The 27,387-nt window shown below is 40.9% G+C and overlaps 1 protein-coding gene across 6 annotated transcripts; it reads left to right on the forward strand.

Moving 5' to 3' along the window:
- Positions 1 to 26,920, forward strand: dtnbb (dystrobrevin, beta b). Of its 6 annotated transcripts, none has more exons than XM_073483543.1 (17): positions 1 to 67; positions 329 to 409; positions 541 to 754; positions 3,392 to 3,477; positions 3,798 to 3,952; positions 4,081 to 4,186; positions 5,494 to 5,660; positions 7,168 to 7,292; positions 18,539 to 18,629; positions 20,351 to 20,439; positions 21,391 to 21,504; positions 23,295 to 23,391; positions 23,729 to 23,749; positions 25,294 to 25,453; positions 25,739 to 25,828; positions 26,098 to 26,161; positions 26,869 to 26,920. In XM_073483543.1, the coding sequence occupies exons 1-17, from the start codon at positions 1 to 3 to the stop codon at positions 26,918 to 26,920; spliced, it is 1,779 nt and encodes a 592-aa protein (XP_073339644.1). The 6 variants fall into 6 exon arrangements, with proteins under 6 accessions (XP_073339644.1, XP_073339645.1, XP_073339646.1 ...); XM_073483544.1 differs by having other exon boundaries at positions 26,098 to 26,155; XM_073483545.1 differs by lacking the exons at positions 26,098 to 26,161; positions 26,869 to 26,920 and adding exons at positions 13,713 to 13,787; positions 21,856 to 21,870 and having other exon boundaries at positions 20,357 to 20,439; positions 25,739 to 25,833.
- The last annotated feature ends 467 nt before the right edge of the window (positions 26,921 to 27,387 follow it).

A 27,387-nucleotide genomic window follows, 5' to 3' on the forward strand; every position in this document is an offset into this window, starting at 1 on the left:
ATGATCGAGGAAGGCAGTAAACGAGGCAAGGCCATGGTGGAGAAGAGACAGCTCTTCATGGAGATGAGTGAGTGGAGTCGACTGAGAGAAATCTCTTTTCACTATTAGCAGTCAGCGGCATTCGGCTCATGTAATTCTTTGACTGGCTCCGAGTTGCGCAGGAGATACGTGGCGCCTCACACGTACAGTATAATTCCTCCCACGCATAGACGGTGGTAGTGTTTAAATGTAGCCTCAGTAGGCCGGAGTGTTTTTTCATTAAACTGGACAGGCAGAGCATTAATCTGATTTTTTTAATCTTTCTTTGTGCTTTTTTTTTTTTCTACAGGAGCTCAAAACTTCGATGTAATCAGACTGTCGACTTACAGGACTGCCTGCAAACTTCGGTTTGTGCAGAAGAGATGCAACCGTAAGAGAAGATCCTTAAAGATTTTCCTCTCTTTTTTACTGCTCTGACACTTTGTAACCAATAGAAATGTTTGTTCCAACATGAATAGACTTAATTGATCACTGTCTGTCTGTTCACCCCCCCTCTCACAGTTCATCTGGTGGATGTCTGGAACATGATCGAAGCCTTTCGTGACAACGGGCTCAACACATTGGACCACAATGCTGAGATCAATGTGTCGCGGCTGGAGACTATCCTGTCTTCCATCTACTACCAGCTCAACAAGCGGCTGCCCACAACCCACCAGATCAATGTGGAGCAGTCCATCGGGCTGCTGCTCAACTTCATGGTGGCTACGTATGACAGGTACGGGTCATGCGGTCGGTGCAGAGGAGCACTGCGCACTGTAGCTGATGACATGACTAAATAAGAGTAATGACATGTATTCAACAAACCACACACACATAAAAACAAAGCTCTGTTGCTAAATGTACGATTTTAAATATTATTTAGAGGCCTGAAGAGGTGGAATATTCTCATATTTTACAAGGAAAAAGCAAAGATTAAGTTCAAATCTGGAGAAAAAATCCTAGATTGTTTAGGTTATTTTTTTTTCTTGCTATCCCTCAGACAAATCTTGTGACCCCCTGGATAAAATACACCTTTGCTCATGTGAGCACACTTAGGCTGGTATGACCAGTAGCTTTCAGGGGCTTTTCAATGTAATCGTTATCATTTGTAATCTCCACTTTTGGCAACAGTGGCTTTTGTTCCGAAAAAGTTGGACCGTCCCGCTTTAAAGCTCACACTAACAAGCTCCCTCTTTCTCTGTTTCTTCAGCAGACAAAGACTTAAAATGTTTAAAACTCGGACTCATTATTATCGTCTCTCGAGCTTGCTTTCATTGATTAGCAGCCCCAAAGACAAGAAAGATGCGCTGAGATCAAATTCAGTTACTGAAAATGTATCACCGCTGTCCATGTAAAGGCACATTAACAAACATATTGTTTATACATAAATATAAAACAAATTAAAGACGATTACCATGTGTGCCTCTTGGACCATAGCCTTATTGTGTGTTTTTGATTCTCTGCAGCCATGTTGGTTCGGACCCATAATGCTACTGAGCCATAACACGTCCCATAATGCCCTTTACTAAACTCTGGTCCTGCAACATCTGCATTAAAATAAAACTTTACATAAAGATTTCTACATTTCTTGACCAAACAGTCAACGTGGCACATTTTAGACACAGGCTGTATGAAAGCAAGTAATCACAGATTTATGACACAAGCTTACAGAAGATAGCATCTCAATGAAACATGTCTCTGAGACAGTTACATCCAGTTACTGTTCTATTACATTTTCTGCAAGTTTTATTTAAATTAAGCAGTATGAGGAAAATGCTTATAACTTAACTTTTAACTGAAACATTTAAGTTATTTATTAAGGAAAAATGCATCATCAGTAGCTCCAGCTTCTTCAGTATGAGGAGTTGCTGCTTGCTTAAAGTAAGTTATATATCTTTAATTTCAGGCTGTTTGTCAGACAAAACGAGACATCTCAAGACCTCCTTAGACTTGTGATGGGCTTCTTTGTCTCTAGAAAACTTCAGAACTGTTAGGAAATGAAATTACAGAACTATAAAATAATAGGTTAGCATTTTACGTCACAAAACAAAAGTCTAAATGCAATTTTAAAGCCCTCTCCACACTGTCCGGAATGAAATTCAGGTGAAAAAATGCTGAGTCCTTTCATAAATACAATTATTGGAATCAGCCAAAACGAGACTGTCTGTTTGTCCCCTAATTCACAGAAAACATGTACAGCACATGACCTTATTGTCCTCAATTGGTAGCTATGGCTCTAAAAAATCCATCCAGCCAGGTTTTAGGCCTCAGAAATCTTGGCACTAAGCTGGAACGAGCACACATCTGCGTGCTTTCTCTCTCATGCAGCAGATAGACGAGTGTGCTGTGTGAAACGTCCCTATCAGCTGCAGTATCCCTGGTGATGCTTTACTGTCTCTCCCTCCTCTTAATGTCCTCTCTGTGCTCAAGGCCTCAGACACTGTGCATCCCGGAGTACGGAGGTTTATTATTGACCGTAAAAGCTCTCTCTCATTATTGTACCTTGTGTGCTCGAATTGATTGGCTGTTTGCCCCGTCCATTCATTGACCCATTCATTTGCTTTACTTTTTTATCTGCGAGGCCATTGTGGTCCCGCTCCGTTATTATTCATGCAGCCTTATCTCTGGGAAACTTTGTGGAAATGACTGTCTGCGATCACAGGAAGCAGTTTCGCTATCTGTCCCTGAGGTCCAAACTGAATTAGGCAGACGAGCTTTCATGTACTCTGTTACCTCTGCTCGGAAGTCAGAGCTAAATGAATCTGAAATGAAAGAGCCGGTCTCCCATGGCAAGTTTAAAGATTTTAAGGGATCTTGAGGCAGCTTATTAATGACCTGGATATACAGTGCTGTGTTAATCTGTGACTTTTAAGGCTTAGATCGGGATTTATGCCATTTTACAGTTACACACTCATGGATGCAACAGTAAATGTGCTCTGAAATATGTTTTAATTAGAGTTTGGCATATGCATAGCTGTATTTTATGTTTATCATGTTGCATAGTTTTCCTTGTTTTCAGCTCAAATTCTTAATGAAATTTCAGTCAATATCTACTCGATTTAAAACGTAAAAAAATAGACTGGAAAAAAAGGCTCGATACAGCCTCTCCAGCGTAATCCAAATCTCTGGAAGCCTGGAGATCCCACATTTATTTGAAAAGACGTTATTTACACCCTTTTTAAAGCCGAAATCTTGTCACTGTAGGTGCTAAGCTGAGCACCCTGTCTGAAGTGGGTGCAACAGCTCAGCCATGCGTGCGGGTTTAAATAATGTCTAAGCAGTAAATCATGTAAGGTAGATAATGACTGCAATTTAATTTTTTCACTATAACCTATTTTTCTGATTTGAAAACATCTTTTCTCCCAACTTACAGTGAAAGCCATGGGAAGCTGACAGTTTTCTCAATGAAAGCCATGCTGGCAACAATGTGTGGAGGGAAAATAGTGGACAAACTACGCTGTGAGTACATTTCGGAGCGCCTTACGCAGGATACTGAACTGGATTTTTTAAATTAGCTTTTATAATCTGTGCTTGATTTTTCTGAACTCTGATGTCATGGCTGCCTGCACTCATCTGCGTTACCTGAGAGAGTAATTGCTCAAGTTAAACACACAGGGGCACTGTTGGAGCATGAATGCAGAGTGAATTAATTTGCTTCAGCTGAGCATATTTTAACTTTGTGCACGGACTGTGGATCAATAACAACATACATTCACAGAAATGCCAAAAGTCTCTCTCTCTTTGCTCGGAATAATAATCTGACATTTGCCTTCTCTCAGACATCTTCTCACAGATCTCTGACTCAAGTGGGGTCATGATGTTTGCAAAGTTCGATCAGTTTCTGCGGGAGGTGCTGAAGCTCCCCACAGCCGTGTTCGAGGGTCCGTCTTTTGGATACACGGAGCATTCGGTGCGGACGTGCTTCCCTCAGCAGGTATGATAAGGATATTAAACACCCCATTTCTTCTTCTTCTTCTTCTTCCTCTTCTTCTCTCTCTTCTTTTAAATCTCTAACCATTTACACGTCTTGATTAATACATGCATGTGTGTGTTTGTATCTAGAAGAAGATCATGTTGAACACGTTTTTGGATGTGTTGATGGCAGATCCTCCCCCTCAATGCCTCGTATGGCTACCGCTCATGCACCGACTTGCTAATGTTGAAAATGGTAAGACCTGGACTCTCAGCTATTTATGTTTGTACTGTACATTCACACCAATTTCAACATTTGAACGTTAAGGTGTAGCTTTTTAATATTTCTAAAATTGGAAGATTGGATTTTGTCCAGTGACCTGAATATGTCCACATGTTGGAGCTTCAGAGGCAAATAAACACATTATAGATTAGTGTGAGGTTGATTTTTAGTATATTTGTTATCCCCATAACCATTAATCTAGCCATTTTAACAGCCTCAAGACACAGTTTTAACCAATCTGAATTGATGCAACTCCACATTCTAGATTTTGTACACACAAAGCGTCAAAATAGCCTAGATAGCTAAAATAAAAAGTCATGGATAAGTGGTTGAAAGACTGACCGAAGAAACTGAGAAAAAGAAAAAATGAGCACTCGCAATTTAAGATAAGATAAGATATGACTTACTTGATAGTAATTTTGAAGTTCACTTGTTATAGCAGCTTACAGATGGAGCGAAAGTGAGCATTACAAACAATAGCTAGTTCGCCGACTTCCTCTCTCACTCTCGCATCATCTGATGTTTCCCTTGTTCCCCCGTGAGTTTTTTTGTAACCTTTATGTTGCATTTACAAATGACAATCAGGCGCTATCATTGTTGAACACACGTCATAGTAACTCCAAGCAAACAAGAAGAAAACACACATAAAAACAATAATGTAAATTAAAACAAATTAACATTTAATCAATACATTACTCTGGTAATTACTTTTCTCTGCTTTTTCCAAGTCATTTTTATATTCCACCAAACTAATAAATAATCTACATTTGTGAATATAAAATGTACTTTTAATCAAAATATTATATCACTGAAATTCAACATATTTCTTTTGCATAAAAACACCAAACTTTACAATATGATATTCCTAATCAGGTATTGCATTCTTTGTAATGAAGCACTCATAACAAAAGCTTAACAGATCTTGCTGGGGTTCAATCTAAATCTAAATGACAAAATAAAGATCCTTTACTATTGTTATTACTAACATTATTCTTAAGAATTCACATTTCCCTGTAAATTATAGCAACTACAACCAAATGAAACAGACAGTTAGCTTGAATAAAAGGACAGATTTCTCAGGGTTTGAGTATTGTTGAACACATTGGGGATAATATGGGTTGACAGCTCAACAAAATATCTATAACATTGCTCTTTTTTAGACATTTAAATGCAGAAATGTCACATATTATTCCTTTTAAAACTAACTGTATGCAGAGATTTTTGTAAGTAAAGACGTCTCTGACAGAAAATCCTCCTTGTTATTGTTTTTCGCTGCTCAGTCTTCCATCCGGTGGAATGTTCATATTGCCGGAGCGAGAGCATGATGGGTTTCCGGTATCGGTGCCAACAGTGCCATGGCTACCAGCTTTGTCAGAGCTGCTTCTGGCGTGGCCATGCAAATGGTCCCCATAGCAACCAGCACCAGATGAAGGAGCACTCGTCTTGGGTAAGGCGAAGCCCTGATCGCTCTCAATTTTACATCACGTTGTTCTCTTTTCTAAACAATCCAAAAGTCAATATCTCTGTGACAGCGTGGAATGATTGTACAGCACGGCAGACCACTCAGCCATCTCCCTACATTTCCTGTCCTCTCTCAAAGCCATCCAAGAGGGATTTTATGGGGTTTTACTCATTTTGGAAAATTAAATTGCATTGATTGAATTCGCCGCGTTGCCGCATCACCCCAAAGCTCAATCATTATGTTATAAATCGAAACAAGGGAAGTCAAAGGCGCTGGATCCCAAATCCAATTCCCAGCCCGCTCGGTTTTCACAGAAGAAAGAATGACTGTTCACGAAGCCTCAGGACTTAAATTACATGCTCGAGTGCATGAAACACAAAACACTGTCTGTAATATGAAAAAACATTTATGACAATTATCATGAAGGTAAGGTGGATAAATCTGCTCTGGATTCTCTTCTACTTCTGCGACAAATTTGTGTAAATTGTAAATGTCAATGAAACACTTTTTGTTTGGTTTCCAGCACTCAGAACCACCTGTTATGTTTGGTTTGGGCATTTGGCAGTATTTCCCATCCACTACTATTCTGATCAGCTGGCAGTGGGACTGCCAAATTCTCTTGCTGTAAGAGTAAAAATGGCTGTTCGTACAAGAGCAAGACCATGGCTGTGTTTCCACCATACAAACTTTTGTTTGCGCTTTCTAAAGGCAAAGCATTTCTTTCCTATAGTACACTCAATGTGATTATTATTCGACAGTTGTGATGGGTATTTGGTAATTTTTTCAAATACAACACATAAAAGTACAAAAAATTCAGTTAATGAAGAGATAAGAGACTGAGCCGGGAGAGGTCAAGAAGTCGTCAGGCTTACAGAAAGGACCTCCCCTCGCTTACAGAAAAAAACAGCAAAATTAATAAAAAATAAACATAATTGGGAAAATGCAACAAAAGCTAAATAACATGACATATCAGCTCACAATCTGGATTATACTTTGCCCTTTTTCTTTGGTCTTTTGTATACACATAACCAATATTTTTAGGTCATTGAAAACAGACGTTTTGGAAAACTCCTACCAGGATGAAGATATCTGGAAACTCCAGTTTCAGTGTTTAATATGTTTATCCTACAGTGCTTCCAAAATGATGACTGGCAAACTCGCAGTTTAAACCAAATTTCATGCTTATGTTGTTGCTGTTTATGCACAGTATTTTTAACCCTTACACAACAGACTCTTCAGATGACATGAACAGCAGAATAATGGACTCACTGCATTGTGTTTTTGTGACCGTGGGGCAGCCACCAAACTGCCTGTGAAGCAGCAGACACAAGCACTCACCGAATAAGCACAAACGACTGCTGATCCACACTTTTGACACAGTAAACAAACAGTTGACCTAGTTATGTAAATTATATCTGACGGAGCTCAAAACTGTTTCTACTATTCCAACACGAGGTGACAGATACTTCTGTTTGTCCCGCCCTCCTCACAGAAGTCTCCGGCCAAAAAGCTGAGCCACGCCATCAGTAAATCCCTCGGCTGCGTCCCCATCGGAGAGCCTCCGCATCCTGTGTTCCCCGAGCAGGCTGAGAGGCCACAGGAACTCACCCATACTGTGTAAGTGCCATTCCCAAAGCGTTTGTTACCACTCTTTGTGTCATTAATGAGGGAGACCCAGCTGATTTGTTGATTAACAGCACAGCGAGGCCCAGCGTGCTCATGATCTATAGTCTGTACTTGTCATGTAACTGCCTCCATCTTTCCATTTCGCCGTCACTACATGACTGATCGAGTGCCATCTCGCTAAAGCGTCAGGCCCATGATTATTCGCTAACGTGGAAATGGTGATATACTGTGCAGGTTCAGCCGTTAACAGCACAGTCGTCCTCATCAGTCTGTTGGCAATGGAACGGGGACGATGGTATAAATCTCACACCCCAGGCTTTGAGGCTCCTGGAAATCATTACAGGAAACGCATTATATTCTGCTGCTGTCTTAAACCCCGCACAGTCATTTACATTTCACTTGAGAAACTGTGCGATTTCCATAATCAATTCCACCGCCGAGATACATCCACAGCAGTCCACATCGCTAAGGTCACTTCATATTTTGTGCATCATTGCTACGCTGAAACTCTGACGCTTTTGGCCTCCACCAAATCTAATAATGTTTCAGATTATAAAAAGTTGATTTATGATTTTGCTTGTCCGCGGCATTAATAGGATCACAGGAAATCTCTCAACTTTCTCATTTGAGCTTTCGACATTTCTCATGGCACATTTCATAACAAAATCCTGCTTCGTATTCCAGTCACGACCATAAACCTAAGCTGTCTGTATATGCTTTTGCTGCTGGCAAGTGTCAGTGAGTAATTGATAGTGAGCTCCATCTTGGGGGAGGAAACTAGCTCAGTGAAAGCCAAGAAAAATAGACACAACGTAAATGCATCAACATGATTTCCTGTTTTACTGCCTGATAGACACCATCATCTCTGAGTCGCTTCTCGCAGCCAGGCTCTGCCCGCTGGCGGGGAGGATTTTTCTGCATTGTGCCCAAACTTATGCATTTAAGATGAAGTTTACATTTGCATAAATTTACAATTCATCTCGACGTCGAGAATCAACTGTCGAGCTGGATGTTTTTCTTCTGACTGAGAGATGAGGCGATTGGATTAGCCCGGGCGGTATAGGCTCTGTAGCATGAAATTACATCACACAAGTAGATTAATATTGATTAAAATGAAATTTGTGGCTAAACTGCATTGGATTATGCCTCTCCAGCGTCCTCAGCAAGAAGTAATCCGTGTCAGGGGTTTTTTGGATTTTTATTTTCCTATTTTTATTTTTTTTACGATGTTGATTTTTTCAGATGGTGGACGCCCCCCTGAGAATATTGAGTTCTGTCCAGTTGGGGCTTTTGGTTATGTGGGATTTTATAGCACAGAGGCCTTTTATTGTTATCCTTTTCCTCGGAATGATTTTTCCATGAACTGAAGGGTCCTGTTGGAATGTTTTTATACTTTGGAAATATATATTAGTGATTTGCAGTGGTGGAATGTGACTCAGTACATCAAATCAGGTATTTTTTAGATACCTTATACTTCTACCCCTCGACATATCAGGAAGAAATATTAGATATAGATATAGATATATGGTTACTAGGTCAGTTAGTTCAGATTAAAGGATAAATTAACGCAAAAATGAACATTCAGTCTTTATCTTCATGAGCATGAAAGCACAAATTTGCATTTATGGGTGAACTTATCCTTTAACAAGTCCTTTTTTACAGAAAGTACTGTCTAGTTTTGTCACAGACGTTTCTCGATTAAACTAAGCCTAACGAAGCCCAAATATGTAATATTTTCCAATATTTCACCAAAAGTAAAGATTAGAGAAAAGGCCAAAAAGCGAATGCAGATTTGTGTCAGAGATCTGTGTTTCTTATTACTTCTCCCATTAATAATCTCTCAGATTTATCTTTTGACTCTGAAGAGGGAACTGAACGTCCTAGTCACTGTCTATGAGATCTCTAAAATGGAAGTTTTGGGGTGGAAATTCTAGGAACTTCTTGTCTCCTTTAAGACTTTAATGGATGTGAAGTGCATTCTCATGCTCTCAGAGATGGCCTTTTAAGGTTGGTGGCACTATGTGTGTGTGTTCAGTGACTTTTAGGATAATGGATGTGACTGTTGACCCCTGAGACCTGTTGTATGTCTCTCCGTCTCTATTGTTACGTTTGACGCAGGAAAGGTATTTACAGAGAGCACTCGTCTTCGATGACGGAAAAATGTGTATTTTTGTTTTTCGGAAGCATTTATGTTTTCATTGTGTGTGCTGATGAAGTCTCATGTCTCATGAAAAGATGTTTTTTTTAAACCTGACAGCCATTCAAAATATGTTTTCATCAGTCACTGACGTGTTTCAGATTCAATGCTTTCATATTTAATCCACGGTATAGATTCTTTTGGCAAAGCGTATCCAGAGACAATACAATGAGGCTATTTTGTAGATACACAAAATATTTTTATCTTTTACTAGTCCTGTATATGACTGGATAGTTTGAGATTATAACATTTAAAGGATGGGCACATCAACAGCACTCCGTCTGAAGCTAAAAGCAGTACACAGTTAACTTTAGCATGAAAACAAGTAACCTGGCTCTGCTAGAAAGAAACAAAAACCACCCATCAGCACATCTAAAGCTCACTCATGAACTTGTTCTTTCTTTTTTGTTTAATCCCTCCAAAAATAAAACTGTAAGGAAAATATGTGCTCATGCGGGTGTTTGATGAGAAGATCAACAGACTCTCATGTCTGTCCATTCAATATGAAGCCAGAGCCAGGAGATGGTTAGCTTATAAATGCTCCAAACAGCCAGATAAAGCAAGCTGGTCTCTCTCCAAAGGTAAGGAAATCCACATAGCAGCACCTCTAAAGCTCGCTGACTAATATATTATATCTCACATAACAGGCACATATGTGAGAATATGTAAGCATTAAAATCTGAACCGAAATTGAGAGTAGCAGTCACTGATGAATGGTTGTCAGCTTTAAAAAACATCTTTTCATAATGAGACTTCATCATCGCACGCAAATGAAAAAATAAATGCTCCTGGAACCAGAAATAGACATTTTTCCATCATCTTCTCTATGAAAGTGGTATCGATCATCTCATCTAACTCTTGGCTCAAGTGAGCATAATTCCCAAATAGTTGCAGTAAATCCAGAATACCAGTTGTACTTTTTGTTCAGTCTTTGTAGCCATGAGCTTTAAGGAAGAGCTGGCACTAAAGGAATAATTTCCATTTGTTAACGGTCAATTTCAGACAGTAATTTTCCGCCTTACCATTCCCGTGTTGATTTCCCTGCTGGCTACAGAAATCTTCCCTCGAACTGGATCCCTCAAATAATTAGTCACAGGAAAACTGCCAAGCCTCCAATTTTTTCTGCACTGACTTGATTTTATTGATGATACATAACAGAGGGAGAAATGTGCTGTTCTGAAAATAGTGCAGCTAGTTGCCAATCCTGATGAATGCTGTCTGTGAAGAGGTGTTATTTAATGTTGTGAACCAGGAGACATCCATCAGCGTGCTCTCTCTCTCTCTCTCTCAGGTGTGCGTGTGTGCTTGTGTGAGGCTGACGAAGCGCCAGTGTGAGTGAGTAATAATGGCAGAATCAGGGTAGAGCGTCAGGTTTGATCCGAACTCCCAAATCGAATGGACATGAGTCTCCCAGCTGCCCAACCCCTTTGCGCTGTCTTCAGACAAAGTGTAGCTATTCTGAAATATTTACTGGCATCTGAAAGCAAAGACTAACAGCGAGCTGAGCTGTGAATTTCTCCCTCCACTCAAACTGTCAGCGAGATTCTCAGGGATTTGTGTTTTGGAGAGGAGTTATAGGTTTGGGTTGCACCGTCTGTCTCAGGAACTTTAAATCTATGAGACGACTTCCTACCTTCAGACTTAGCAGCGCTTCCAGAAGACTCCAAAATAGCTCACGAGTCGAAAATAGGCATCTTATCGCACACTACGGCGCCAAATTCTCTTCATATTTAGCAACCAATTTCCCACTCTTCACATAATCCCCAGAAATCCCTTGACATTTCTTCTGTTTTACATCTTTTTTTTACTCTCCGGGTCAATGCAAATTCCATCAATGTCGTTAAAACGGAGGCATGAAATTCACTTTTCCGTGAGCGTGCTCCATTGGGTTTTTTATGGCCGAGGTACTGAGAGCCTCCAGGGGAGACGGGGGCACCTTTGCCAGCGGGAGAGGATGCTTCGTATTATTATTTTTAGCCGACTGAGGGCGATTGAAGGCGGCCATGCATCCATCAGAAATAAGGTGAATGTGTGTGTTAAGCTCTGGAAGACTTAATTTTCCCTGTACCCCTGCCAACTGCCAAGTACAAGGAAAGGGTGGCACATTGTCATGCACTGCACGCAGGTAGCACGAGGCATAGCGCATTGCAGACTTTGATCTCTTAGAGCCTAAATTTTGACCTCTGAGGCACCGGCTGGATGACTGGACTGCGCGTCCTTAATCATCATTTCTTCAGCGAGTGAACCACGGGGCTGCGCACACTGACGTGAATGAGTTAATCCAAATTCTTAGAGGCAAATGAAATACTTTTACGTAAGAGGAAGCTCTTTTTTTTTTTGTTATTGCGCCCTGCTGTTCCACAGGAGTTTTTATTGGTGTGCTCAAAAAGGGACTGATGATTATTTATAGAAGGATAGCCGTGAAGAGCTTTGACTTATGTAACTCGCTAAAGGTAAGAGGAAAATATGTAAATGCATTTGTAGTATAGGCTGTAGAGGCCAGTTCGCCAGGGATGAGAGTTTTTTAAGAGGTTGCAATTGAGGTATTTTCAGCAAATGGCATTTCCCTAATTTCCAGTGTGTGCTCATGTGTTCGAGAGAGGTGAAAAGACGGAGTCAGAGCAGAGAGCTTCAGAGAGAGACGGAGAGGAAAGAGAGAGAGAGAGAGAGAAAGAGAGAGAGAAATCTACGTCGTCATAAAGTCACGTGGCCTGTCGAGTTTCCTTGGAGACAGCAGCAGTGTAGTACATTGAGATGCTCGCCTGCTCAGTTGAGGGCAGATTAGGCATCTGGCAACAGCAGCCGTTGGATGTATTTTGCCAGCCAGACAGGTGCTTTCTCTCCTCACAGAGGTAAGTGTGCGATGCCTCTTCTGTCTGGAGCTCTTCACCTTCTGGGTGGATTATTACGACATAATGAGCGTTAAATGAGAGGTAAACATTTGCTCCCACGGGCTTGGAGTGCGTCTGTGAAGGAGACGAGAAGGCAGCATGTGCAGGTTCGTGTAGTGACAGCTGCTTTTTTCCTTTCCCCCGTTGTTGTCTTAGTGCCTAGGATATAACAATCAGAAGGGAATGTGTTTGTGCAAATGGCCTGAGAAACACAAAAAAAAATTAGGGCTGATGAATTTCTCATGCATTTTCTTTTGAATCTGTTAGGGCTAGCCCTGAGGGAGATTCAGATGTATGAAGTGATAAATAATTGGAGTGTGTCTTTAAAAAGAACATGCTGAGCCCCGCGAGCATCCACGTTAATGCAGGGGATATGGGAATTTGTGAACAAATAACGCTGCAAATTATTTCACCCCGTGAAATGATGCACTTTCTCTTGCTTCTTATTTCTGTTTTACTTTTAGTTGCACAATTAATCCACAGAAAAAGATGACTGTGTTTGCTGTTGTGGCACCGTAGCGGAATAAGGCTCTCAGTGCCTCGTGCTGATAACAGTATTCTGCACAGTGTGGATATAAATAGTTTGATTTTAGGCAAAAATGCTGATTGGACAAATAAGCATAATAGGACACAATGCTGTTCAGTGCCTATGCCTTTTATGTGATAATGAGCACTTTAAATAAAACAGTCGGACACAGTAGGGTGAAGGCCGATTACTACAGAGAGATAGTGCAGATGGAGGAGACATGGATCGAGTGCTGTCGTGAGTGGCTGCTATTTGCGGCGCCGGGGCGAAGTGTAAAGCTGAGATCACCTGAGAGTGATATTTTGATCCATTAATGAGACTGTGTGGTCCGGGGGTTCGGGCTCCGACACTGATTCAGCCGCCAGATGGACCCCATCGCTTTGTTTACTCTCACAAATTACCTCCCACAATGTCACCTTTCCCGGTTTTTCATAGACTTCCAGTTTAATTAGATTTCTTGTCTGCAGTTGTTGCTCTTGCCGGTGTTAATTAGGTTTAAGCTAACTGCCCTAAAAACATTTAAATCTCAGTTCTGCGGAAAAGTCAATTATTCTGCTACAATTTTAAGTTAACTCGAGTACAACATGTTGCCTATTTTGTGCAGCACGCTGAGTAGTTTATAATGATCCCCCCTGCCTCCTCTTTTATCCTCTTCTGTACAGTTGGATTAAATTGCAGTCAGGATCGCTGATTCATGATTACTAATAAAATGCAAATGCCCTCTACTCCATTCCCTGGTGACAAGCACCACAGGCCTCTGCAGCGTAGCATTAAAGACCTCTAATCTTGTCTTTTAGTCAGCCGAAACCAGTGGCCAACAACATGAACGACACAATGCTCATGTCCTCCGGGGCACCTACTCCTACCAAAAGGTAAGCACTACCCCGGGCACGATCTCTTTTTGAAGATATTATTCTGATGATTCCACAGAATTAGCTTCAGCATTTTCTAAAGATGACAAAATGTCACTTTTAGTTACACACACACGCAAAAATAATCCACTCTGTGCTCAGAATGGGTGACAGATGCTCTCTCATCAGTGGAAATGACAAGAATAGTGCGGCAAATCAGACTACAGATGTTATTTGTTCCCTCACACTTGACACACATTTTTTTTGCATCTGAGCAGCTTTGCCCTTGTGAGTATATTTTTAGAGGAAAATTTGTTACGCTGTCATGAAGAATATGCGAGCACTCCTACTTAAAGGGTTGATTTGACAAATAGATTATGATAGAATTGGAGCTTTATCGTGTAAGCAGAGAGCTGGCAAGGGCTCTGTGAAAGCAGCCTAATTGTCCTCTCGTTTCAGTTAAAGGCCACTTCTATTAGTATTTACCCACAGTGGTAAATGAACCATTGTGGTTATGAATCCGATAATGGAGAGCACTCTGAGGCGGCTGTAATGTATCTGCACTCTGTCCTGCAGGTCTGTGCATGGCTGAATTTTCCTTTCGCTTCTCTCCATCGCATTTTTCCCGGCAATTTGTGTTTGCAAAATGGGACTGCTCAGGGACATCCCACGGCACATTAGAAGGGAAGATACGTCATTGTCTGGTGAGCAGAGGGAGCAGAGGTGTGCATGGGAAGATCAGGTGTTTGATTCAAATCCAGACAAAGATTCATGCAGGGCTTGAATGAAGTCTGTGCTCTTGTGGGCTGGGTTATCATACAGTACAAGGACCCAGGCAGCTGAAGGGCAGCATGCACACTGCAAAAAATGTCCATCACAGCAAACCTGAACATTAAAATGTGTTTTTTTAACCACAGTGATCTGCAAACTTCCTTTACATCTCTGAAGAAAGTGTAATTATCCAACCTTGCTGGAAGATTCCCGAGGAAAATCTAGTCAATACTAGTTTAAGTTTCTTGCCGAGATGAACATTTTGTGCAGCCCTGTCCCCGAGGGCTGACAGTATCAAGATCAGAGCAGGTTTTGGAAGGAAGCTGACAAAGATAGGGGGCACCTGAGGTGGTAAAAACGATGCCTTGCATCCAGACCCGTGGAGGTCAGTGGAAGACATCACGTGCTGCGGCATGTACAAGAGCAAGGCGACGCTCTCCTGAGGTTTGTCTCACTGTGGCAGTAATGAAGAAGCCTGATAACCTTTGTCTTGACATTTTGCTCCGTGAGTCAGAGCTGCTTTGGGAAGATGTCATGCACAGACGATGCTGTTGCCCTGGAGGGGCATAACAACTGCAAAGCTGCCATATTTAGGGCAGAAATTGTGCATTAAGCCACCGTGACGCTTCCAAAATAGTTTGTGTCGAGAGTCAGTGTGGATACCGGTAGATAAGGTGTTGACTGAGGAGGGAAGGAGCAGGCTTCACTTAGGTTGCAGAGAACAGAAGGCCAGTTCTTACCAGCCTCTCACTGTGTCACATTTGGTTTGTAAATATTAATCTATTGTATAATTACCCGGCACTGGCCTGCCTGCTCTCACATGAAGGGCCTATGAGTCAAAGATGCTGCTGCTGAATAATGCAAAGCTCCTCGTGGCTCTGCCTCCAGTTCAAAAGCCCAAGTGCTGTCCCTGTTTGTTGACCCTTCCAGGTTTCCACTCTTTTATCAGAGAAGAAACACACTCTGGATTGTGTGTCAGTCCGTTTGAAAAACTGTGCGTGTTGTGCTTTCAGCCTCCATCACAGTCGGCTCTCTGATACTGTCTGCTCTGCTGACATGGCATCTGCTCCCTCCCACCTCGCTCTCTCACAGACAATCGCTCAACACTAGCCGGTCCTCCAAGGGCGAACCGCAATTTATTACCTGTTAGTCATGCAGAACCGTGGCGGCAGAAGATACAATTAAAAAGAAAAAAAGGAGAATGCTGTCCTGAGCTTGATGAGGTTGAATTCGGACTTAACTGAGAATTGACCGAATGTAAGTCAGCTGGCGGTGAAACAGTGTGTGTTTCCATCAGGAGCAGTCGATATCTAAGATGTATGAGCTCCTAAATTATTTGATGAAGTGATTTATACTTAACGTAAAAGTTAAGATGAAAACATTTACTGGAGTAAACTGACCCTGTCAGCCTCCTTACTTCAAAATAAACCTGATAAGAACTTCTCAAATGGAACCAAGGTGGGGAATAATTCAATATCATTAAATATATTCATTGATTTTCAGTGGCATTGAAATGTAAAGAAAGGATGATGTTTTGTCACCAATTTATAATATGTTGCCATCTAAATTCATGACTCCAGGCTGATTTTAATTAAAAAATAGTTTTGTGTAATTAGTTTTGCCTGACATAATTTTTAATTGTGGAACAAAGCTCTTGCAATGCATTGATTTAATTAGTTTAAATGGGATTTACATGCATGTGGTAACACTTTACTTTCAGTCGCCCTATTAGGCATTTATTAGCGATAAACTTACATTTTAGAGAAACAGCATATTATAAGTCCGACAAACAACATTCACAAGTCATGAATAACATCAGATCATAAAGCTTTCATTTTTTAATCAGAATCTAGTTTAATTACGCTTTTAATATCAAATCTGTTAGATGCTGTCTGTCACTACAGAGTACGATGCCGTACCAGCGCTCTCCTCTCCCCAAATTTTTAATTTCTGTGTGGAGCTCATTAGGTTAATTTGTATGAAAGGTAACATAAGGCCAGGGATTACTGTGGCACTAAAACATGAGTCAGCACTCCGCCATGACTGAATGAGAGCAACTAATAGCAGAAACACTAAATTATATAAAAGAGACTGTTAAAGTGGATCTGTCACGTCATGGCCGATATCAAATACAGTTAATAAGCGCATTGTCACTGTAGATGCTGATCCGTCAAATCAGACCTGTGCATCCCTCACCAATGGAATATCTAAATTATTATAAGTGATAAGTTAAAAGATTTAAAAGAGGATTGAAATGTAATATTTAACAGCAGAGCTACAGATAATATTGCAGAAAGATGAACTTTTCTTGTTAATATCACCCATTTACACCTGGTATTACAATCTTTGCGTTTACACCCAGTATTTTTAATGTGCTTTTGTTTTCGTCATTGAGATCAGATCTCTGTCCTCCAGAGGAAAACCTGTGCATTACTCATTTTGAGGTGGCAGCAAATCAAACCCCAGACTCCATTAAAAAATCACAGTTTTGCAAGTTGCCTAGTTAGGGTAAATCTTACAAACTTTGTGAAACGCTGTCTGTGACAAATTCTTAATTATGTGTCCCCCACTTGTAAATTAGGTTTGTTTTTTTATTTACAAAATAGTGCTTATGATCTGGTTAGGTTTAGCAAAAAAAACACTTGGTGAGTGTTAGGAAAACATAATGTTTTGGCTTAAAATACTTGTTTTGGTCGCCACTAACAGGGCTGAAGATGTCGCAATGTTTTGTTACTACAAACACAGTTAAAAACTGTCCCAAAGTCAACTTTAAAACATCCAGTGGTGTCTCAAACTGCTGTCCCTAGTTTGGCAGCCTTTTCCCTTGTAACTCGACTAATTTGACTCTCTGGCCTCAGAAAGCAGCATTTAAAAATCTCCATGCCGGTATCTTCAAATGCGTGGTTCAAATAAAAGAAGCCCGGGAAAGATGCCAGTTCAGGAGCGCTTGAAGGCGGTTCATGCATCTTTGTCCAAAATGTGGCACAGACCATCAGGTGGAGCCAGGAAGCTCCCTGATGAAGCAGAGGCAGGAGCAGCTTCTTTACTGATAGCCCGGAGATCCAGACATGCGGTGCAGCTCCAAAAGACCTTGTAGGGTCACAGCCTTTCCTGAGCCAACCCGGGCAGTACGTTAATCTTACAAGAAACCTCGGGCTCGCTCTATATGTTAGCCTGGGAATGAGACTGTAAATTTACAAAATGTAAAAAAACATTTTACTCAGAACAAGTGCTTTGACATGTTTGTGGAGTGGCTTTTTCCAGTGCAGACCAACTGAATGTATTCTGACACAATCTTGGAACAAGTCGAGTGATCCGCTGCGCCGAGTATTTTATGATATCATCGCTTGGCAAAGAAACCCCTTGAAACAAGCGAGGTAGCAGCTTAAATCATCTCATCAGACTGACAACTTTTTTTATCAGCTTTGAGGAAGATAAGATTTTAATACGAACGTTGTTAAAAAGGCCAGTTTGAAATGTGTTTTGGGCCTGGGTAGTCAAAGCTGCGGGGACTGTGCTTGTTGATGCAGCAGAGTTTGAAGCCAGATTGGGTTTAATGGTCTTAATCATCGCTCGCTCTCCAGTCAGAAAGCGTCCGGCACCATTTCAGCTCTCCTTCACTCTTCATTGCGGACTGCCTGCCGAGAAGGGATGGCATATGTCCTGTCATCTGTCCACGCCATATGCCACACCCATGATCATTTAAAGTCTCATGCCTTATTTGACATTTCCAGTCAGTAATGAAATGACCCGAACAGGCGTTGGCAGAGTTGCAAATGCGTTTGGCAAGCTGCATTCTCTGTTATTCATCTCAATTCATTGTTACAGCCAATTATCTCAGACTGTCTATCAACAGTGGAGTCAAAGCCAAGTGTCATATACGAAGGTCACATCAATTATGAAGTTTTACGTAATCATTTTGACTGTATAGACTTACTTACATAAGAGCTCTTCACATGTATATGTGTGTGATGTTTTTCTCTGTATCTGACTTTGGGCAGTGTCTTGGAGAGTCCCAGCCGGCTAGATGAAGAGCACCGCCTCATCGCTCGCTACGCTGCCCGCCTGGCAGCCGAGGCGGGCAACTCCACAGTGAGTGTCTCGCCTGACGTCCCGTGGTGGGCTTTAGTCAACCTGCATTTCACATTTAATGCTTTGACAAGTAATTGCTAGGCGCTTCGCCGAGGCTGGAGAACTTTAATGTCGAAGCTGCAGTGTGAAGGCTACTAACATTTACAAGTCAGACTGTGCATACCCAAGCAAAAACAATACTTCTTTTTTATAAGACAAATAAAGAAAGGGAAGGATAAGCATTTATTTTATAGCAGTTTTACAGCTTTAAAGTAGTAATGCTTAAGATTTCAGTCCTGAGGCCAGATGTATACAACAATGTGTATACACAAAAAACATTTGTGCACCTTTTCTCACAATTAAATAGTATTTATGAAGGACGAATGTGCGGTGAGCATGTACCTACTTCACACAAACTTCAGGTCATGCGTACACATCTAGAGAAAGCAGTGGGTGACAATGCAGTTGTTGTTTGCCAATTTCACTGACTGTGTTATTCTGTGTTCAGTAAAATGTCACTCAGAGGCGCATTTATAAACTTCAAGGAGACATATTATGCTAATTTTCATTTTCATTTATTTTGGGTTACTACTAGAATAGGTTTACAGCTTTAATGCTCAAAGAACACATCAGTTTTCTCATACTGCACAGTGCTGCAGCTCTGTATTCCCCCTCTGTCTGAAAACGTGACGTTTTAGCTCCTGTCTCTTTAAGTCACCCCCTCCTGATTGGTCAGCTCACACACACCTGAGCCCAGCCAGCATCGCTAACAACAACAGAGCAGCTGTGCTAGATCAATTCTTACATGCCAAACTAGCTGCTAGGCAAAAATTTTGCAAATTTGTGCTGTAGTGTGATGTCACACAGTCACGTAATTAAAGGCAGGATTACTGACGAGGCGTTTCAGGAGCAGTGTTTTCTGTGGAGCTTCCATTGGGGAGGACTTTGGGCTTTACAAGACCTTTTACATGCACAAGAACCAAGATAAGACACTGATGGAAAGGAAAGAAAATAAAATGCATTATATGTCTCCTTTCATTTGAAATTATTCCCCTGTTCATTTTCTTTTCTTTTGATCCCGAATTGTGAATCACTTTGTCTGTTTCAATATGAGCTCTATAGATTAATCATTGCTCATCCCTCTGACATGTAATGATGATGAAGAGATAATACTGCAATGATGACAGGTATACATGCATGTGCTATAAATAGCCACAGCTGTGCATAACAATCGTGCATAATGACTGTTGGAGAACCTCGCTGATGAAACGCACCTGGTTAAATTGCATTGCACTTCTTATTTTCAGGTCTTCTGGTCTCATAAGTGGTGGAGCGGGCACACTTATCAATATACAAACCGATGTTTAAGGGATTCTGATTTGAATGTTGCTACATCACCTTTTTCTATCTGAACCCTGCCAACTTTAAACCAGCAAGAAAAACAGAAAAAAGGAAATATTCAGATTTCTCTAAAGTGAAATGACTGAAACAGCAGCTGACTGGAAGTGTCCATGTAGGGTTATATTTGCTTCGTTTGGATTTGTACTTTGCAGTCTGCCTCTTTATATGGAGGGATAAAGGAAAGCTGTGGTGAGCTGAAAAAGCTCCTGTTTATGCAGAAACATAAGAAGTCTCCAGCAGAAAGTCATTACTGCCCACTGTGGTTAGAAGGTAGCTGCTGTTGTTTGACTTTTGTTCTCACGTTGTTGTTAATGCCGTTTCCGTGATAATTTGTTTTTCAGCAACAGTGCCCTCCATCAGATCTGAGTTTCAACTTTGATGCCAATAAACAACAGAGACAGCTGATTGCCGAGCTGGAGAACAAAAACAGGTACAATTTATCATTTAAACATCGGTTACAGATGTAAGGATATCTGTTTTGGTAACATTACTTTTCTTGAGTATTGCTCTAGTCTGCTACCTTTCTTGGAAAATATTGCACTTTTTTACAATTGACAGACATCTTAGATTACCTTGCTTAGAGTAAAGGGCTGTCCACATCAAGAACGATAATGTTGCAGCACTGCTTAGAATTTTGTTTTCTTTACTGTAGACGATCTCTATTATGTACACGAATTGATGGCATTTAGGAAGCACTTTTTAGATTATCTACTCAGATAATGAGCACAGAACAAACTCACAGTGGGAATTGCTATTATTACTTAAAGACACCATTAGCAACATGGCTACTGCTTGCAGTTTGGCTACTGTCTAAAACAGAAAACAACTGTAAGAATCCCAGTTTGACCTCAAAACTCTGATCTCAGTGCGATGAAAAAAGGCAGAGCAATACACTTTGTTGTATTAATAAGATGGCAGGTTGTGTTACTTCCTGATCTAGTAGAAAGAGTGCCGGTTTTGAACCGCCTCACGTCCCGGTGGTACGTGGAAACACATATCAACTGGGGAACGGAATTTGACACAAGGAAATCCATCAGCAGGGTTTCCTTTTCTTTTACAGCGAAGAGTTTTCAGTTATTCTAGTTTGTTCCACCGTTACCTGGGGATAGCAACCAGAGAAAACACCTCCTGTTCCTTCCTCTGCCGCTTTCTTTGTGCTAGGATTTGACATGAGGAAAACACGAGCCCAATGGCAGACCAAATAGCATAGTGAAAGCGAGGTTTGTAGGGAACCAATGTATATGCGGATGGTGTCGTTTCTCTACAGCCATTACATCGTGCAATCAGTATTTACTTGTCTATTGCCAGTTTAAGTAAAGAATTTAAGTATTTCCTCCACCACTGCTGTCGAGTTAACTGATTTACTGACTCACCTATTTAGGGAGATCTTGCAGGAGATCCAGCGGCTGCGTTTGGAGCACGAGCAGGCCTCTCAGCCGACCCCAGAAAAAGCCCAGCAGAACCCCACACTACTGACTGAACTGCGACTCCTCAGGTATCTACCCTCCTCAGCCCCACCACCACCACTACCACCACCTCCGCAAGAGCATCTTCTTTCTGACAGCAGGAAGGAAGAGCCATATATTAAGGAGCCCAAGTAGTAAAATCACTTCAGGGCTGTTGTATTTATGAAGACTAGACTCATTCTTCAAGTAGAAATAATGCCTCGCTAATTCAAGAGGATGCATTTGAATTAGCTTCACCAGCAGCGGTCGGGGAATTTGTCATGCTGGCAGGAAGCTGAGACCCTTGGGTTCAGTTCTTGGAAGAGAGGCGGTGCAGCACTTGTTGCCCTGAATTACTCCTTGTTTGTCAAGTCTGGCCTGAATAATGAATCAGCAGTAAGGCTTATGGTCTATAGGTGTGACAAAGATTTAAATTTGATATTCAATTAATGTTTTATGAACTAGATTATTGGCTGCAGTTATAGCAGAAGATTTGAATTTAGAGTTTGAGTTTAATCAACCACACAGTTGCTCTTGGAGGATTGTTGTATGTACAGGAATCTATAATTACATGTTTTTTTTAAACATAGTAATTAAGCTGTAAGATAATTAGCTTATATTACTGGAGGATGCATTCATTCCACCGCTTATTTCTCCCAGTTTAATTCCAACATGTCTGGAAGCATTTTTCGGCTCACTGAGCCTGTTTGTGATTCAGGTTTTAGACCAGGATATTATCAAGCAGTAATTATTTCATGGCAGGCTGTGCACTGTGTTTGGAGCCTGGCTGGACGGCTCTGATATTGCCTTTAGTCAGCCCGGGGATACATAGCAGAGTGGAGGTGTTTACAGTCTGCAGAGGTTTGTGAGGTTTTGTGAGGACAAATCCAAACAGACTGACGATTGCTAGTTTTTTTGACAATGCAGTTACACATTGTGAACACCAGGGGATGATAATAAGCCAGAATCCAACCTGAAAAGAGCTGGCCAGATATTTACAGTAACCAGAGTTATAAATTCAAATTTGAAAGCCATGTCAGTAAATACATCATAGCTGTGGAATGAGCGATGCTGCTGAGATTGTATTTAGTATTCACCGAGAAAAGCAGCGTCATGCAGATAAGATGATTAACAGTCACAATAAATGAATGGCTAATCAACTGTACACGTCTCCTGAAGCTGTCAGCGCTCCTGCTCAACATTTTTCATTCATAGAGATGTCTTGGTGTCAGGTGCACTGAAGTAAATCAGAGTTTTTATGTTTAAGTATTTATGTCGATGAGTAGGCAGCTGCATCCTGCCGATGTGAAATGTGGAGCATAAAAAAGGCAGTTTTTATGCTGCAATATTGTAGTTTTGCTTAAAAACAGAGTAAGTGGTAACTGTAAAATAAAAGACTGAAAAGGGGACGGTGGGAAAAATAGAAATGAATCGTTTGTGGGATGGATTTAGCAGAAAATTAAACACGTTAGGGCCTTTATACAATCGTCTAGTGGGGCAGATATTGTATTAAATGACCAGGTTTGAAGAAAAATCTCACTTTTTCAGTGTTAAGTGAACCGATGACGGATTAATAATGAATAGAGAAATATAATTATACTAGACAGTAGCAACATGAGCTTAATACAATGTAAGCAAACCTCATTAATAAATGGTAAATCAAACTTCAGTTAACCAATATTTCACTATTAACAAACATTTAAATGCTTTATAAACCATTTATCAAGCAATCGTAAAGATTTATAAACATAATCAGTTGCAACTTTATAATAGTCATCCAAGTAAAAATAAATGAAAACAAATAAAGAACTTGATTTTGAACTACTTTTTTCTGCTGCAGACACAGGAAGGACGAGCTGGAGAGGCGCATGTCAGCCCTGCAGGAGAGTAGACGGGAGCTGATGGTGCAGCTGGAGGGACTCATGAGGCTGCTGAAGGTAGACCAATCACCTGTTTCTAGAAGATTTAAGTGTTATAAAAGCCTCTGAATTAATTGTCCTTTGTCCTAAGTTCTTCTTTAGCATTTGTCAGTGCTAATCTAGTTGACGTGATTCAGTTTGTGAATCTTGTTTGCATGTTTGATGAAGTGAGATGTCGGCATGTTTGATTCTTTAGTTCTGAGACATTCCTGCAGTGTTCTTAAGTTATGTTAATGTGCCATATGGTGCATGCAGGAATCCCTTTCTTCTTCTTCTACTTCCTCCTTCGCTGCTTTAATTCTGTTGCTCTCACTCTTCTTGCTCTCTCTCACTGCTTACCTTTGCTGGCTGATAGGATGAGGAGCAGAAGCAGGCTGTAAGTTGCCCTTAATTCAGTTTGTAAGGCTCTAGTCACAGCACTTAGTTTAATGCTACTCCAATCACAGATGTGATCGAAGGAAGTTTTTATAACAGATTTAAGAAGGATGTTAGGAAGATAATAGGATTAGGCTATTTAACTGGGTTACTCTAATCTAGTCCCACTCCACCGCTTCCTTGCTTGCACCATTAGAGAGCTAAAATCTACAAACTGCGACACAATCTTTAACGCAAGTTTTCTCAGTTCCTCGGTCCAAACAAGTTGAGAGAACTGTGTTTTTCTTAGCGCAAATGTCAAGGACCCGTTCCTTTCATCGGCACTAACAACCTCCCTTCTAATGTGACTGCAGTCTGTCTGGCCATCTGCTGCCTGGCTGCGAGCCATCGACCTGGGCCTCCACCAGTCCCAGAGACACACAGTGATCCTTTCTCTGTGAGATATATCTCTCGTATCAGCACAGGCCCCAGTCGCTCACCATCACATGGTTCTCATTACCCACTCGATGCAGTAAAGGTGCACTATAGAGACTGCAGAGTATAGCCAGCCAGTTTAGGACTTCCAGAAGGTTTTCCTGCCCTGTTTTTGTTTGTTGTCCCCTGTAAGGATTAAGTTCTTTTGGTCACATCTGTGTCTGTGTTTGTTTTAATAAAAGTCATCTTTAGAAGCAAAAAGGCCATCGCTCCCCAAAGCTGCAGTCTGTGATTGCAATAAGGCATCTTCCACTGAAATGTTCCAGAATGGGCTTTGTTGATGCAGAGATTAATTATATTGAGGTTTTTTTCTCTCTCTATCAGAAGCCCAGATTCACAATAGACGTGCACATGGAAGATTATCCAGTATGTCACGGAAATAACCAAATATGCCATGTTTTTTGCTAACACCAAAAAGATGCCTGGTAATTGGTCAACTAGTCCATTTGTACTAAGACTGTGCCGAAGACCTAAACATGTTTCAAGACTAACTTTCCCCAATTTTTTTAAAAAAAGGAGTAAGATTAGACACGTTGCTGTATGTGTTATGTAATAACTAGACTTGAGTTTAAAGAGAAAGTGAGAAATTTTGGGAAATATACATTCTTTTCTAGAGTTAAATGAGAAGATCAATACTACTCTCATGTCTGCACAGCAAATATGAGGCTGCCCCCTGCAGTCAGTTTGCGTATCTTAGCATTAAGCCTGGAAACAGCTAGCCTGGCTCTGTCCAAAGGTGATAAAATCCACATACAAGCACCTCCAGAGCTCACAAACTTTCATGTTATATCTCTTTGTTTAATCTATCCATCTATTGTGGTTCCTCTAAACAAAGCCTGGCTAGCTGTTTTCAGCCTCAGCTAAGCTACCCAACTCTTGGCTGTAGCTTCATATTTAAATGTATGAATGATATGAATCTTTTCATCTAACACTCAGTGAGAAAGCAAATTGGCATATTTTCCCAAATGTTGAACTACCACTTTAGAATCTGCTTCAAGACTAACTAAAATGATAAATTTCCATCTGTAAACTCTCTCTACTGTAACTATAATGGGTGGTTTTGTGTTGCAGTCCCAGTCTGGAGGCTCCCCTCATTCTTCCCCCAGTCACGGTGCAGGCTGCTCCATGCCCATGCCCATACGCTCCACCTCGGCTGGGTCCACCCCGACTCACACGCCGCAGGACTGCCTGGCAGGGGTTGGAGGGGACGTGCTTGAGGCTTTTGCTCAGGGTGAGAGTGCACCAACACCTGAAACAAAGAGCATTCATTATGAACACTACAAAAACTTGCAGTGATTTATGATATGGAAAAAAAACCCCAGAAAGACACATTTTAGTGATCAGTTGACATGAGCTTACTTTTTTCCTTTCAGTGATACTTCCCGTGATAATTAAGTGATTCTACCACCAGGATAGGCGGCCTTTCCCTTTATACACTTTTACATGATTGCAACTGCAAGACTAGAAATTGTGTTTTGCCAATTTAATGTGTACAGTAAATGTCTCTGTTTTATAGGTGTACCTAGAAATCTACGGAATGATCTATTAGTTGCTGCTGACTCAATAACAAACACAATGTCATCACTGGTGAAAGAGCTCCACTCAGGTTAGTTAAAACCACATGTTTCAGTCTGTTTTATCATCTGGATTATGTTCCGTTTTTACGACGGTTTTGCTTCCAGGGTTATTTATTAAAGGGGAATTCTGGGATATTTTAAAACATGGCCCTATATCTTCATATGTTGGTGTGTAAATGATTTATACTTGCCAAAAGTTTTGGAATCGCTCCAACACACCTGATTCTGATGTTTCCTTCTCTGTATCCGAGCTTACACATAGTCACCAAAAACATTGTCACTGGTTTTATTTTTGAAGTGGATGACGTGGCAGACGAAGAGGAGACCAACATGAGGAACGGTGGGGACAGAGGTAAGTCTTTGTATGTGTTAATAGTGTCTGGCTTTAATCTGTCAGAGCCAGTCACACCATGTAGAGTATACCACCCTTCAAAAGCAGGATGCAGATTATTTACTTAGTATGCAAAGCCAAGAACAGCTGTGGTTTTACTCAATGTATTTCATTCTATTACTTCAGCATCACAAGTTACTCATCCTGTTTTTTTGAGATGTTAAAAGATCATGATAACGGGTTAATTATCTCATCTTCCAAAACAGCTTGTAATGTCAACAGATTGAGATAATTGACCCAGTGTCACATGACTCTTACATCCTGAGATAAGTGGCCATTTAACCCATGATCTCAAAACAATGGAATGAAATAAAATTATTGAAACCGCGTCTGTTCTTGGCTTCCGTTTATACAAAATTTATAGAAACAAGTTGCCTGAAGTACATTTATTTTATGCAACTGGATAAACAGGAGTTGGTGCTAATAATGACACAATTGTTTCTTCATTTGTTGGATTGGAAGCCGCAGCTAAACATTTGCATGACTCCTTTATCAGCCAATAAAGTTCCTGTTTGGCTCATTATAACGAGCTCCTGCTTCAAACTTCCATCCAAAGTAGGAAGGCTTCAGAGCACACAGCCAGAGAGTCATTTTTACTTTGTTTTTTTTTTTTCAAATTAATTCAGACTATGCAGGCTGACAGCAGCGCTGAATTTGCTCTTCCTTGTGTGTATCCAGGCACAATGAGAGTACCGAAGCACTGAGGAACAGACACCATCCCACCCTGTAAGGACATACAGTCATCAACTGGGAAGAATCAGTAACAACAACAACGACCCCTGGCATTAGCACGTAGAGTAATGCATGCTGTAATCAAACAGGATTTCACTATGTGAAAAAAACGTTTCTTCACACCTTGCAGGTAGCAAGGTGTGTCTAATTAGCGAGTGTGTATGTTGTCCTGTAAACAAAAACTGCTGTAATTACCCGATGATTTCCCTCATGACTGCTAAGGAATGGCTTGCTGTGCTTTCTCCCCCAACCGTTCCATCGCAGCAGATCATTCTGTATATAAAATACTGTAAACACACGAACGTGGGAACGCCCCGACATGAAGGTGACCTCCTGTCACGACATGTGCCCTGTCATTGCTTTTGTATGATTAGCGCTAGTATTATTATTTTTCTCTTTTTTTGTATCATTTTTGCATGAAGTTGCACTCATGTCTGGATTTAGGTACTGTACCATGCTATGCCA

This window comes from Pagrus major, chromosome 16 (assembly GCF_040436345.1).
Source record: "Pagrus major chromosome 16, Pma_NU_1.0".
Lineage (NCBI taxonomy): Eukaryota > Metazoa > Chordata > Actinopteri > Spariformes > Sparidae > Pagrus > Pagrus major.

What these genes read in the sequence shown, in the direction of transcription:
- dtnbb (XM_073483543.1), top strand. Translation starts at nt 1, where the DNA reads ATGATCGAGGAAGGCAGTAAACGAGGCAAGGCCATGGTGGAGAAGAGA. An exon ending in ACAGCTCTTCATGGAGATGA is followed by an intron (nt 68 to 328) that starts GTGAGTGGAGTC and finishes TTTTTTCTACAG; the next exon opens with GAGCTCAAAACTTCGATGTA. An exon ending in TGAAGGAGCACTCGTCTTGG is followed by an intron (nt 5,661 to 7,167) that starts GTAAGGCGAAGC and finishes CCCTCCTCACAG; the next exon opens with AAGTCTCCGGCCAAAAAGCT.